The following is an 11,310-nucleotide window of genomic DNA, read 5'->3' on the forward strand; positions in this document are numbered from 1 at the left end:
AAAATCCTGGGTTCCTTCAAGGGAGATGGATCTCCACCACAGGCCTGCTGGTTAATGGCTCAAAGTGAAAGTGCCTTTTAAACAGCCAGTGGAAGGGACACAAGGACTCTATTAGTACATCTGTAAACTGAGGAGCAAATTCTTTTGGGTAATGCTATGCAAATTGCCATAAAAGCTACCACATTAGGCTGATGTCCCAGCATGAGAGCAGTTGCCAGCTTAACACAGTTGCTGCATTTTTTAGTTTTGGCAGTCACCCTTTCCTCAGCAAGTGTTTTCTGGGAGGCCAGCAGGTCCCCCAGTTGAAAGGACGGTCTTCTGACCTTTCTGAGCACAGAGACGGAGAGCCAAGCCGGGTCCATGGTAGTTCTTTTGTTTTCTTGACATTGCAGCAGGTGTAGGTGTGTGTGTCTGTCCAGTTCATGAGCTAGGCTGGATGAGACCCCACGGGGACTGTGAGCCAGTGCTTCCTGTTGGGCAGTGCTGCACTGCAGGCAGCCCGGGCTGTTAGTCTCGAGGCAGACGGTGTTGGCCCAGTGTAAGACATCAGGCCTCAGGGCAAGACAATAAGCTATTAAAGAAGCTACTTTTGAAGGCGAGCAGGCACATGGGAGTCTTTTCCTCCGTGGACTGTGCAAAAAGCAACTCTGAAGTGGAATCTAGTCTGTGGGCTGTTTTGAGATGGCTTTGGAAGGGGGCGGCTAGGAAGCAGGCTCCTGGGCTGTTCCTGGCACTAGCCGGCACGCTCTGTGACCCTGGATGAGTTTTTCTGCTGTTTTGTGCCCTCTGTCATGGCTCACTTCCTCAGTTTGGGAAATGAGGAAGGCTGTGTAGCCTGCTGGTATGTGTATATGAAGGAAGGAAATATCTCTCAGGTGAGCTTGGGAACGGATGTCTGAGGTGGCACCCAGGTAGAATGATAGAAGGATGTAGAGAGAGGTACTGGCCCTAAGTTCAAATTTGAGAGCTTCTGAGAGGAGAGGATGGCCTCTATCTTGGGTCTAAATTGTGATTATGGGCTATGTTTTCTGCCCTGCAATTGCTGTCTTAGTGGAAACATCTCTACAGAGGGCTGATTTACAGAGTCACTGGATTGCTCTGGAGGCAATGCCAAAAGAATGACGGAGGAGGAGGGAGAAATGTGACCTCCGAAGTTGTAGAATAAAACAGGTCAGCAATTTACAAGGATTTTGGTGAGATTTTATGTCTAAAAGCCACGCAGAAATTAAGTCAATAAATCATTGGTTCTTACACTTTGATTTAATGCTACAGAGGGGAGAGGAAGATTTTTATAAATGTTCTTGTTGAGTAATGGCCTCATACAGTCACCTCAGTGCAAAGCACCGCATGCTTTTTAGTAATCAATCCAATGAGGGGCCCAGTCCACCTGAGACCCAAAACCATCAAGTACAGGAGAGAAGAGCCGTTTCTCGGACAGTGTGTGCTGAGGCCGGCACTGCTCCCCAGCTCCTCTCACGGTCCTGTTCTGCAGGGCCGGACGGAGGCACAGGCTGCAGTTTTGGGGACAGGGGTCGGGGTGGGAAGCGAGGTGACAGCCTCGGCACACAGAAAGCTCAGGCCAGGTTCTTGACGGGTGGATTTTTGTTCCAGCCGGTGAGCTTTCCGGAGCGCAAGCCGTGTAGGACAGGGCTGGCAGCTGCTGCGCGTGCGATTTAGTCCCTCCCCTAAGTGAAGCTGTCTGCATGTGCGGCATTTGGCCCGAGGTGGCTGAATGGCTCCTACGATCAGTAGAGATGGTAGTCATCCCGTTGTAAGAGAGTTGTCCAAGGGAGGTGAGATGAGTCGCCCTATGGAAAGGGGCGTTTCCTCCTCATGGGCCAGAGGGTGCTGGGCAGAGAGCACCCCACCTGTAACCAGGTACCCCTGGGTGGCAGGGACCCCATTCGGTCACCGTATGGTGTGAAACAGTGTTGGGTCCTGGTCTTGTTTGGAACCTCTCCTTGCTACTGCAATACAAGCAGCTGTAATCATTTTTCACCCAGCACTTTGTAATGCAATCAAAGGAGCTTTTCTTGGTGCCAGCTTTCTTTAAAGCCCTTTCTTGTCTTCTTCATCTCCGCTTCTTTAACAACATTGCTCATCTTCCTTTGCGAAGTTCAAAGCAACTAGAGCTGGGTTAATAATTTGCAGGGATTAATGTGCCCAATTGATCTCTCATTTTTTTCTCCTGTTTTCAATTTGTCCACAAATTGCTTTGTACTTCCCTCCAATGTACTTGCTGTTTATCTGCAAAATCATCATTTCTGAGAACGCATTTTCGATCGTGCAGTTATTGCAAGTCATTCAGTTTGCCATCCAAGTCATGCGGTTAGCTATTGATAGGACAGCGCTGGCTATGTGTTTTTGGTCCCTGGCTGGGTGTATGCAATGCCAACTAAACAGCAGAGAGTTGGAATTTCTGTACAGCGATGCTTGCAATTTGTTGCGTCTGCCTCTCCACAGTGTTGTCTCTTCTGCTTTATTTTAGGCCTGGGAATGGAGAATATTGGTGGAATCTTCGTGGTTCTCATCTGTGGCTTAATCGTAGCAATTTTTATGGCAATGCTGGAATTTTTGTGGAGCCTTCGGCACTCTGAACAGTCAGAGGTAGGACCTGAAAGTGTCCTGAGGGGATAGTGTGTGTTTATTAATATTTTATGCAAGTAATACACCCAGGCTGAGATGAGCGTTCCTAGTAATGAGACCTCAAATGCACGAGAAGGTTAGGCGCATTGGGCAGGGTCTAAAATGCACGAGCTTCTCATGCACTCCTACTAAGATCGAGGCTGTAGGGATGCTCCAAGGGCTTTTGAAGGGATCAAGGATGTGTACAACATCCCGGTACCTTTCCTGGAGGCGGGATCACCTGAGGATTTCTACCTGCAATAGGTTTGGGTCTCATGTTGATTTGGGGATCCAGAACACAGGAGGGTCTCTGACAAGAGGCGGAATCTGTTTGGGCTAAATCAAGCATAAATGCCCGAGCATTGGTGTCGAAAGCCAGTGGCCAGATTAACAACTGAGTCCATAACATTTTGGCATCAGAAACCAGAGCAGATGCAGCACTGCTGGGCTTGCAGCTTACTTAGGTGAGCAGTATGTCTCGGGTCTGCCTTCCAGGTGTCGGTGTGCCAAGAAATGGTGACGGAGCTGCGCAACATCATTCTCTGCAAGGACAGTTTCCACCCTCGTCGGAGGCGAGGGGGAATGGTACGGACTCGCCCCGTTATCCCAGAGGAACGCCGAGCCCGCAGCACAACCACGCTCAGCAACGGGAAGCTGTGCAGTGGGGGCGAGCCAGATCCCCTGGCACAAAGACTGGCACAAGAAGCCGCCCTGGTCGCCCGAGGGTGCACGCACATCCGGGTGTGCCCCGAGTGCCGCAGGTTTCAGGGCCTCCGGGCACGGCCGTCTGCGGGCTCGCCTGCACAGAGCGAAGAGAGCTTGGAGTGGGAGAAGACCACCAACAGCAGCGAGCCTGAGTAACGCTGGGGCAGGGGGTGTTGGGGTGGGCCGAGAGGGTCCTGTTCCATTTTACAGAACATGGACTTGTACAATGTCAACTTGTTTTTAAATTAAAAGCAGTTACCCAGCTTCTCCAGAGCAAGGCGGACCTTTGGGCTGACGCGCAGGCCTGGCCAGAGGGTCAGCTTTGGTTTCGGCGTCCGAGAGGACGCGTGTCTCATGGAAGCCTGACGCAGCAGGAGCGAGGTCCTCTGGCTGGCCTGTCTCCAGCAGTTGGCTCCGTGCCACCACGCGGCTCCGCGGCGGGAAGGAGGGACGTGGTGGGTAACTGGTGTAGCAGATATCGCCCACCCAGGGGCAAGAGCGGTTCTTGGAACTTCTCCACCCCAGAGCCAGGAGAAAGGACGCTGGCGCCGTCTTGCCATCACGTAGACTTACCGGGGGATGTTCTCAAAGGGCGGGGGGGAGGGTCTTTTTATTTGATGTGGATAAGGGATGGGAAGGGAGGAGTCATCATTTTGGTTTGGTTTATTTTGGGTACGTCAGGACCTAGTCTCCAAGGCACCAGGTTTCAGGTGCTGATATCTTCTTCCTTTTCAGAGTGTGGCAGGTGGACTGAGGGAGGGGGGGAAGGATGGGATGGGACACACTCCCCGTGAGATAGCAGCATTTGCTGAAAGTCCATCTGAGGAGTTGTTAAAATACTTATATATTAAAATATATATATATACACACAGATATATATATATATATTAAAATGCCAAAAACCAACCAACGAACACAGTGAACTCAAAGAGGCCTTGAAACGCCTGGAATTTCAGGGGTTCTGTGTCTTTTGTTTAGTTCTGGGGTTATCTTTTGCTTTTTTTCCGTTCTGTTTTTGGGATGTGGGTGGGGGAGCCTTTTGAGGAAGGTGAGGTGGGAGCAGGCGAGAGTGGGAGTGCTGGGGAAGGCTGCCCTTTCCCGCCAGCGGAGGGAGGTGGCATTTGCTGCCCACTGCCGCTCCCCAAAGCATCTGTGGCTCGTGCTCTGCATGCTCCCGAACAAGTGACTCTGAGCTCTGCCCCCGTCTCGCGAGCTCCCCTTGTCCGTGACCCACGGAGCACCCTCAGCTTCGAGGATGACTTACAGCCCATGTCTAGCAGCGACGATGCCGCACAGCATTTGAGAAAACCATTAGCCCGGGATCTGATGTAAGGAAAATATTTACTTCCCTAGCAACAGCAGCAGCTCACCCTCTGCTTGGTACAGACGTGGGTTTTACATTGACGAGTTTAATTTTCTGATTGAAAAACAAATTCTATGCAATTTCTGATTGTAAAAGGAAAGAGACGACAATGGAGAGGGGCAGGGGAGATAAAGCCTTGAGTGAAGGTACATCCTGTTCTTGAATTGTTTTCTTTTCTTTTTGTCTTGAATGTACTGAAATAAAAGATGTCCTTGTATAATCACGCTTTTTTTTCCTCTTTCCTTCCCTGTCCACGCTCACAAAAGTCGTGAGACAGTTCGAGGCCCATCTGCTCAGGGAGAAACCCAGCAACTCCCCAGCTGAAAGGGAAGAGGTGCTTTGGCTGTTGCAGGTCTCCGCTGCCTGAGTGTGTCTACGCCCGTGGTGTTGCCGTTATCTGTAGCTGAATGGAAATGGGAGAAAAAAAGAAAAGGCCAAAAAAATGAAAGGCCAAGATATGTGGTGGTAAGGGGGGAAGGAACCCATAACTAGCAGCAGTGCAGTCTGTCCAGGGGGCCCAGGTTTCCATGCGATGTGGACCATGGCAGTTACAGCCTTCCCAGACCTGCTGGTTGGAGCCCAGTTGACCAGGGGCTGAGGGTTAGGTACAGCGGGTCAAATCCATCGCGTTATCGCGGGCAGGAGCCTGTCTCCAGCAGATGTTTCTGAGGAGGATGTGTGGGGAACGGGATGCGATGCCATGGTGATGGGCATGTTAGGATTGTTCTGTTGTTTCCAGCAGCGTGTGAAAAGAAGCGTCTGCCATACAGCGACAGTAAAACATGCACGCTCGGAGAGTGCTTGTGCAACAAGGAGGAGAGGATTTAGAGCTTGTTATGCAGGATGTCCTATGAGATGTTCATAAAAGTCCTTTCTGGCCTTCATATCTGTAAATCTGCGGGATGTTACCCTCTCCCTGACTAAACAGAGGGGTGAAGGTGCGAGCATGAGATGAGGTAAGGCTTCACCAGAGCCTGGGAATCCAGTGCCATGGGATCGTAGGGGCAGATCCTCAGCTGAGGTAAGTCAGCAAAACCTCCATCCCTGCACTCTGCAAGGAGCCAGGCTTGGGCTTTCAAAGTACTGACAGCAACACTAGAGACATCTGACTGTGCCTGTGCTGTGTTTAAAGGCCGACATGTTTTTACGAGCAGCAGAATATATTCATCAAAAAGAAGCTGCTTTTTAAAATTTATTTACAGATTAGCAAAAGGAAAGGCTCCATGAATCATTTATCAGACCTGATGTTTTTTCACCCCTTCACCACAGTGAATAAAGAGGGATCTTGACAGAGCCAGACATTATTCTTCTGCTTCTCCAAAGATCTTGCAGTCATCTGCTCAGACAGAGGATGTCAGGAAAAAAATGATGAGAAACCACCTGGTTTCTCACTGTCTTTGCTTTTTATCTCTCCTGTTAGCTTGCTCCACCCATATGGTATTTTATATCTGGGTCTGTATTTTAAGGAGATTTTTTTCATGTCCCTCTTGCCCTCTTCTCTCTTTTATTTTTTTATTTTTTGTAAATGTTCAGAGTGTTTGCACTCAGAGCAGAAATGGACCTCAGAAGAGGAGCGGATGGATAAAAGTCGCTGTCGTTTGGATGCCTTTTCTAGTGTCTCTGTAGGTCCTGTATTTTCTGCTCACCAGTAAATACCTACAGGTTTCACACTGGAGGGACCCCACAGCAGACAGCATTATGCATATGCCTGGGTGTGTACTCGTATGCATTTGCGTGCCCAGATCGGTTTACATCTCACACGTTCTCTCTCTCCCCAGATTTTGCTTTTATCTTTGAAACTATTGTGCGGGCTCTTTTGCTCAGCCGGTCCCAATGCTAATGCAGTTCAAGATCTGTAGTGGTTTGCCGTCCAAAAGGCACTTTCCCAGTATTGCCGTCTCCTGATAAAACTTGAGTAATTCTAGTAAGATATCTCTGCAAATTCCACTGGGAGCCAAAGATTAGATCAATTAAAATGTAATACTTTGCTTTATCCCCTCTGACTGTTTTGTTTGATCCTCCTGCTGCCCCTCTGTTCAGGGAGCCTGGCAGCGGGGCTGAGGGCTTGCCTCTCCCCCTGCGGTGACAGCCAATTCTCCAACCCTGGCTGGGTTGACAGCAGTCTGGCAGGTTCCTAATTAAAAGGCCTGGAATCTCTCCTCATGCGCTAAAACCCATGTTTGTGTTGTTATTCCAGGCAGTTCCATTTTCACCTAATGATAAAAAGCTATTTTCTCCCCAGAGGTTGCATGGGTGAAGGTATTAACAAGGCTTGGACTAGCCTGGGGGCATTTACTGAACTCAGTGGTGTAAGTAAAATAGAAAAGGGTTGTTCTGTGAACCGTGAGAGCCCACAGGACTTTAGGAGGAAAGATGGTGAGCTATAAATTATAAAATAGAGACTGAACCCTTTGGACCTTAGTGGTCCTGAGGCAGGAATATTTTTAACCATTTCAGATCCACAGACATCTTCCCTGCTTCTGCCCTGCCAAGTCCATTTCTCTCCTTGAACCCTAAGTGCCTCACCAGGTAAGTGACCCAAAAGGTGGAGGAAGAGGCAAAGGGAATAGTTATTGTTCTGCTTTGCTGAAATCCTGAGTTACAGAAAGGGTCTGGAAGGTGTGTGAGTCCCAGCAGTCATATGTAAGCTGGTGGAGATACCTACAGCACTGGTAACTGCAGCTGTGGGCACAGCGTAGCGGGGCTGGACACAGGAACGTGGTTAATTGGTTTTGATGGTTCTTGGGTGATGACTCTGAATCCCTTGGGAAAAGGCAGGGACCTGTGGGCGAGGTCTCCTTGGTGGAGGCTGGTTGATGACTGGTTTCTAAGCTTATGAAAGAGCAAAGAAGCAAAGGTGGGCTGCTTTGGTGTTAGGTTCGGGGTGAAGCTGTCACGATTTGGCCATGAAAAGGCTGGCATGAGTGACCGAAGTCCCCTCCATCGGCTTTTGTTTCATTTAGGTCTGTGATTTAATTACCTGCAAGATATGTGTTTCTCTCCTCTACTTCACTCGTGTATCCAATAAAGGTGATGAAATTTCTCATGGTGCCTTTGACTAGAGGGGAAAAAGTAGCACTGCCCATCAGGAGGAGAGCCTGCCAGTGAGGCACTGCTCCAAAGCAAGGGAAATACCCACGATGACCTTAGAGGCATAAGTGGAGGTAGAATCAGGCCAGTGATCTGCAAAAGGAACTGCAAACTGCCATCAGAAATGCAAAAAGTAAGTCTGGGCTCACACTTGACACTTGCAAGTCTGCTGAGTTTTGTCCCTCCTTGCTGAATATCTAACCGTGAGGGGACAGCACGTCTGTCTGAAACGAGGAGCTGCAACTTGAACAGAGCTAGCAGAGCAATGGCTTAGCGTGCCGAAACGCCTGCTGAACAGAGGATAAAGAACCCACAGTTCCAGAAACCCCATTAGAGCTTGATGGCCACTAACTGATTGAAAATACAGAGCTGAACTCTTCTGGGTACAAAGTAGCGCTGATGAATTCAGTATAAATAGGCTCCTCTGGAACTTGATACCACACTGGGAAAATCAGCTTCGTATCAGCTGGATCAGACAATGGGCAGGTTTATGCATCTTTCAGGGAGATTTTTTTTTTCCTCTAAGAGGGAATCTGTTAATAGTCTGATTTGTGGCAGGACTGCAACGTTTCATCCCAGAAAGCATTCCAGCCAGCAGATGAGGATCATCTGCCTCGCCACCAATATGCAGCTGTCTTGGGGGGGTGTGCGGCAGTCCATCACCAGCACAAAGGGCCACACAACAGTGGCTCTCTGAAAGCTCTGCTGAGGCCAGATCAGTAAGAAAATGAAGGAGGCTAGCTTAATCAACAAAAGCTTTCTCCTCTGCTGTGTTTAGGTCTGCAGTTATCAGTGTAGCTGGCAGTTCTCAAAGACTGAAATGACAGTAGCTGGCTGTAAAAGAGATAACTGTCAGATTAGCCGGTACATATCTTCTGCCTAGGTTTTCTATATCATACCTATCTTGAAGCATCTCCATGTATCAAAGGGACTAGTTGGCCATTTGCCTTTAAAAAGTACCCTTTCCAGTGTGATAAATGAGGGTCTATAACAATGGAAACACCTAACATTTCTTGTTTCTTGACTTAGGCTGTTTTGGAATAGTATTTTTCGTGCTTTGATCAATTTGTACAGGCTAATCCTTTCTGTTGTTTTTATTGTGGTGCTTGTGTTTTTGGTTTCTCTTGTATTGAGCTTAGGGTGCAAGGGAGAGAAAATGTCTGTTGGAGTGTAAAGGCAGTGAGAAGGGCCGTTCCTGGCAGACGGAGCTTCTTCTCACGGCCCGTCAGGACTCCTGCGGAGTCGCATCCTCAGCTCCTCTAAGTCAACTGGGAGCTGTGCTGGGCTATGCCTGCTGGGGAGCCGGTCCAAAGTGGCTGCTAAAAATCCAAATTGGTGTGCAGCATGGAGAACAGAGAGGACTTGCTGCTTTGTTTGGGACAAAATGTTAACTGAGGTAAGGGGGAATTTCATTGACATTGGTGAGGAGAAGGCAATTTAGACCCGTATGGGTGAGACCCGTGCTTTTTCAAACCTGTTATCTTCCTGCTTTTCTCTTCCTCTATCTCTGCCTTCCAAGCACCTTTCTCTTCCCTATTCATCCCCCAAATACTCCTCCTCATGTTTGCTCAGTCTCAGCAAAAAGGTCTCAGATTGGCTTTTGCCTGAACTCCCAGGAAATGTTCATGAATGTAGTCTTCTGGCTTTTTAGGCTTAGCTCTTGCTGAGCTGAGATTTAAAGCAATTTATTTTGAAGCCAAAAGTGAATGCAAATGAGGGGAAAGAACTAGGGGAGGAAAAGAAAAAAGACCTCTCATTCCCAGGTGAGCATTAAGATGTCTGATCTGCCTGCCTAAAACTGATTGTTCTTCCAGTCTACAGTAAATACCCTTGCGTGGTAGTGAGCACAGCTGTAGAGGATGCTCTGATTATTGCTTGCTGAACTAAACTGGGCCAAGGAGGTGAACACACAGCCTCTGGTTTTATTACTGAGCCATTGATCAGCCACAACATCTTTAGCCCTCAGACAGCTGAAATGGAGGTCACGACGTGGTAGGGAGCCAGACATTAGCAGGAGGCTACCGAGTGTCCACGCTCTGAGGTCTTGTGAGCCAGATTGCTCTCTTCTGCGAGGAAGGTTTGTTTGCTGGCCGTTTCAAATGGCCCCGACACGCTGCTGGCCATGTGACTGGGTCAAATGGATGGGTATTTCTTTTTGAAGCTAGACCTTGAATGTAAAAATGGAGTTTTGTAAGGGAGTGTCTTTGTGGGGGAAGTCTGCTGGTATAGCAGACATAACAGCTACTCTGACCAAGCTGTTTCATTATAATTCCCCTATGTGGACGCTGTATTTCAAGGGGGCATCAGTATTCTGGAATGAAGCCCCCTTTCTTTGGGGGGGGGCTTTGGATTTTTGGACAAAATCATGTCCACAAGGAGCTGTTAGAAAGCAGCAGCAAGGATGGCAAAACTGGATGGCAAAAATGCCGCCAAGCTGTAGCAGGGACAATGGGAGATGCTCTCGTAGAGGACGCTATGCTCTGGCTGGCCCACGCTTTGCTCACGGTTATTTCTGCCTGTGGTGGCCGTCGTGTCCCAGCAGCGAGAACAGCAGCAGAGCTATCGCTCTACCAGCTTGCTGATCAGTGTCAGACTTCGGGCTAAGCCTGCATCCCTTTCCTGCCTGGGCTTTCTTGACAGTGAGGTAGGGATGAAGACCACCCAAGCAGAGAGAGGATGGTGCAGGGTTTGAGGGTGCTGACTGCAGGGTGGGAGGCCACAACTGCTCAACTATTGCTGCACCAGCAGCGCTCGTTGGGGCTTTACCTCCCTGGGCCTCCACTCTGCGTCGTACAATGGGGATGACCCGAGTACTTCCCAACCTCACCGTGTTTACTAAATACCCTGTCAGAGAATAGAAGTGGAGGAAATTTTTTGGATTAATGTGTGGGACTGGAGGGGGTCTGGCAGATCCGGATGAAAGCAGGTGGAGATTTGCCAAGTGTTTGCTAACATTAATGGTTAATTATTATGAATGCTGGCAGCCTACATACTCAGCCAGCATCGTTCTCCGAGTGAGATCCAGACCTGTAATGGAGTTGTTACACAAGACAGGAAAAGACAGCTTCTCACTCTGTTTTGTCCTGTTCTCCCAGCCAAAGTCCCATTCCAAAATCAGACAGCAGCGGCACTTTTCTGTCTCATCGTAGCAACTAGTTACGAATCCAGAGCATTTGGCAGAGGAAGACCTAGCCGTTCTCATGTCTGGACTCATTTCTGTCTGCTGGTGCCCTTTTTGTCTGACTGAACAGAGTGGAAATCATGGTCCAAAATGAGATGTGTCCCGAATGGGGCAGCACATGGGTGCCATGCTGTGCTGCGCAGCAGGGACAGATCCAGAGTCGACTGGAGAAGGGCGCTGGGCATAACTCATGCCCATGTTCGCCCTTCTTGCTGCTCAGGCTGGGCCAGCGAGCACCTGGCCATGCCGCGGCACTTCCCAATGCGTGAGATGCCACGCTGGGGGATCAGAGGAGAGGACGGGGGCTGGCACAGCAGATCACACGTGGGTTTGGGGAGTCTCCCGA

General features: G+C 49.2%; 1 protein-coding gene across 2 annotated transcripts in view; it reads left to right on the forward strand.

Moving 5' to 3' along the window:
• Positions 1-3,887, forward strand: part of GRIK4 (glutamate ionotropic receptor kainate type subunit 4) — a 212,423-nt gene extending 208,536 nt beyond the window's left edge. For both annotated transcript variants that reach the window (XM_076358471.1, XM_076358472.1), the window contains 2 exons: positions 2,489-2,607; positions 3,121-3,887. In XM_076358471.1, the coding sequence (XP_076214586.1) occupies positions 2,489-2,607; positions 3,121-3,486 (485 nt within the window). In that variant the 3' untranslated portion in view covers positions 3,487-3,887. The remainder of the gene's footprint in view (positions 1-2,488; positions 2,608-3,120) is intronic.
• The last annotated feature ends 7,423 nt before the right edge of the window (positions 3,888-11,310 follow it).

Source organism: Aptenodytes patagonicus, chromosome 23, assembly GCF_965638725.1.
Source record: "Aptenodytes patagonicus chromosome 23, bAptPat1.pri.cur, whole genome shotgun sequence".
NCBI lineage: Eukaryota > Metazoa > Chordata > Aves > Sphenisciformes > Spheniscidae > Aptenodytes > Aptenodytes patagonicus.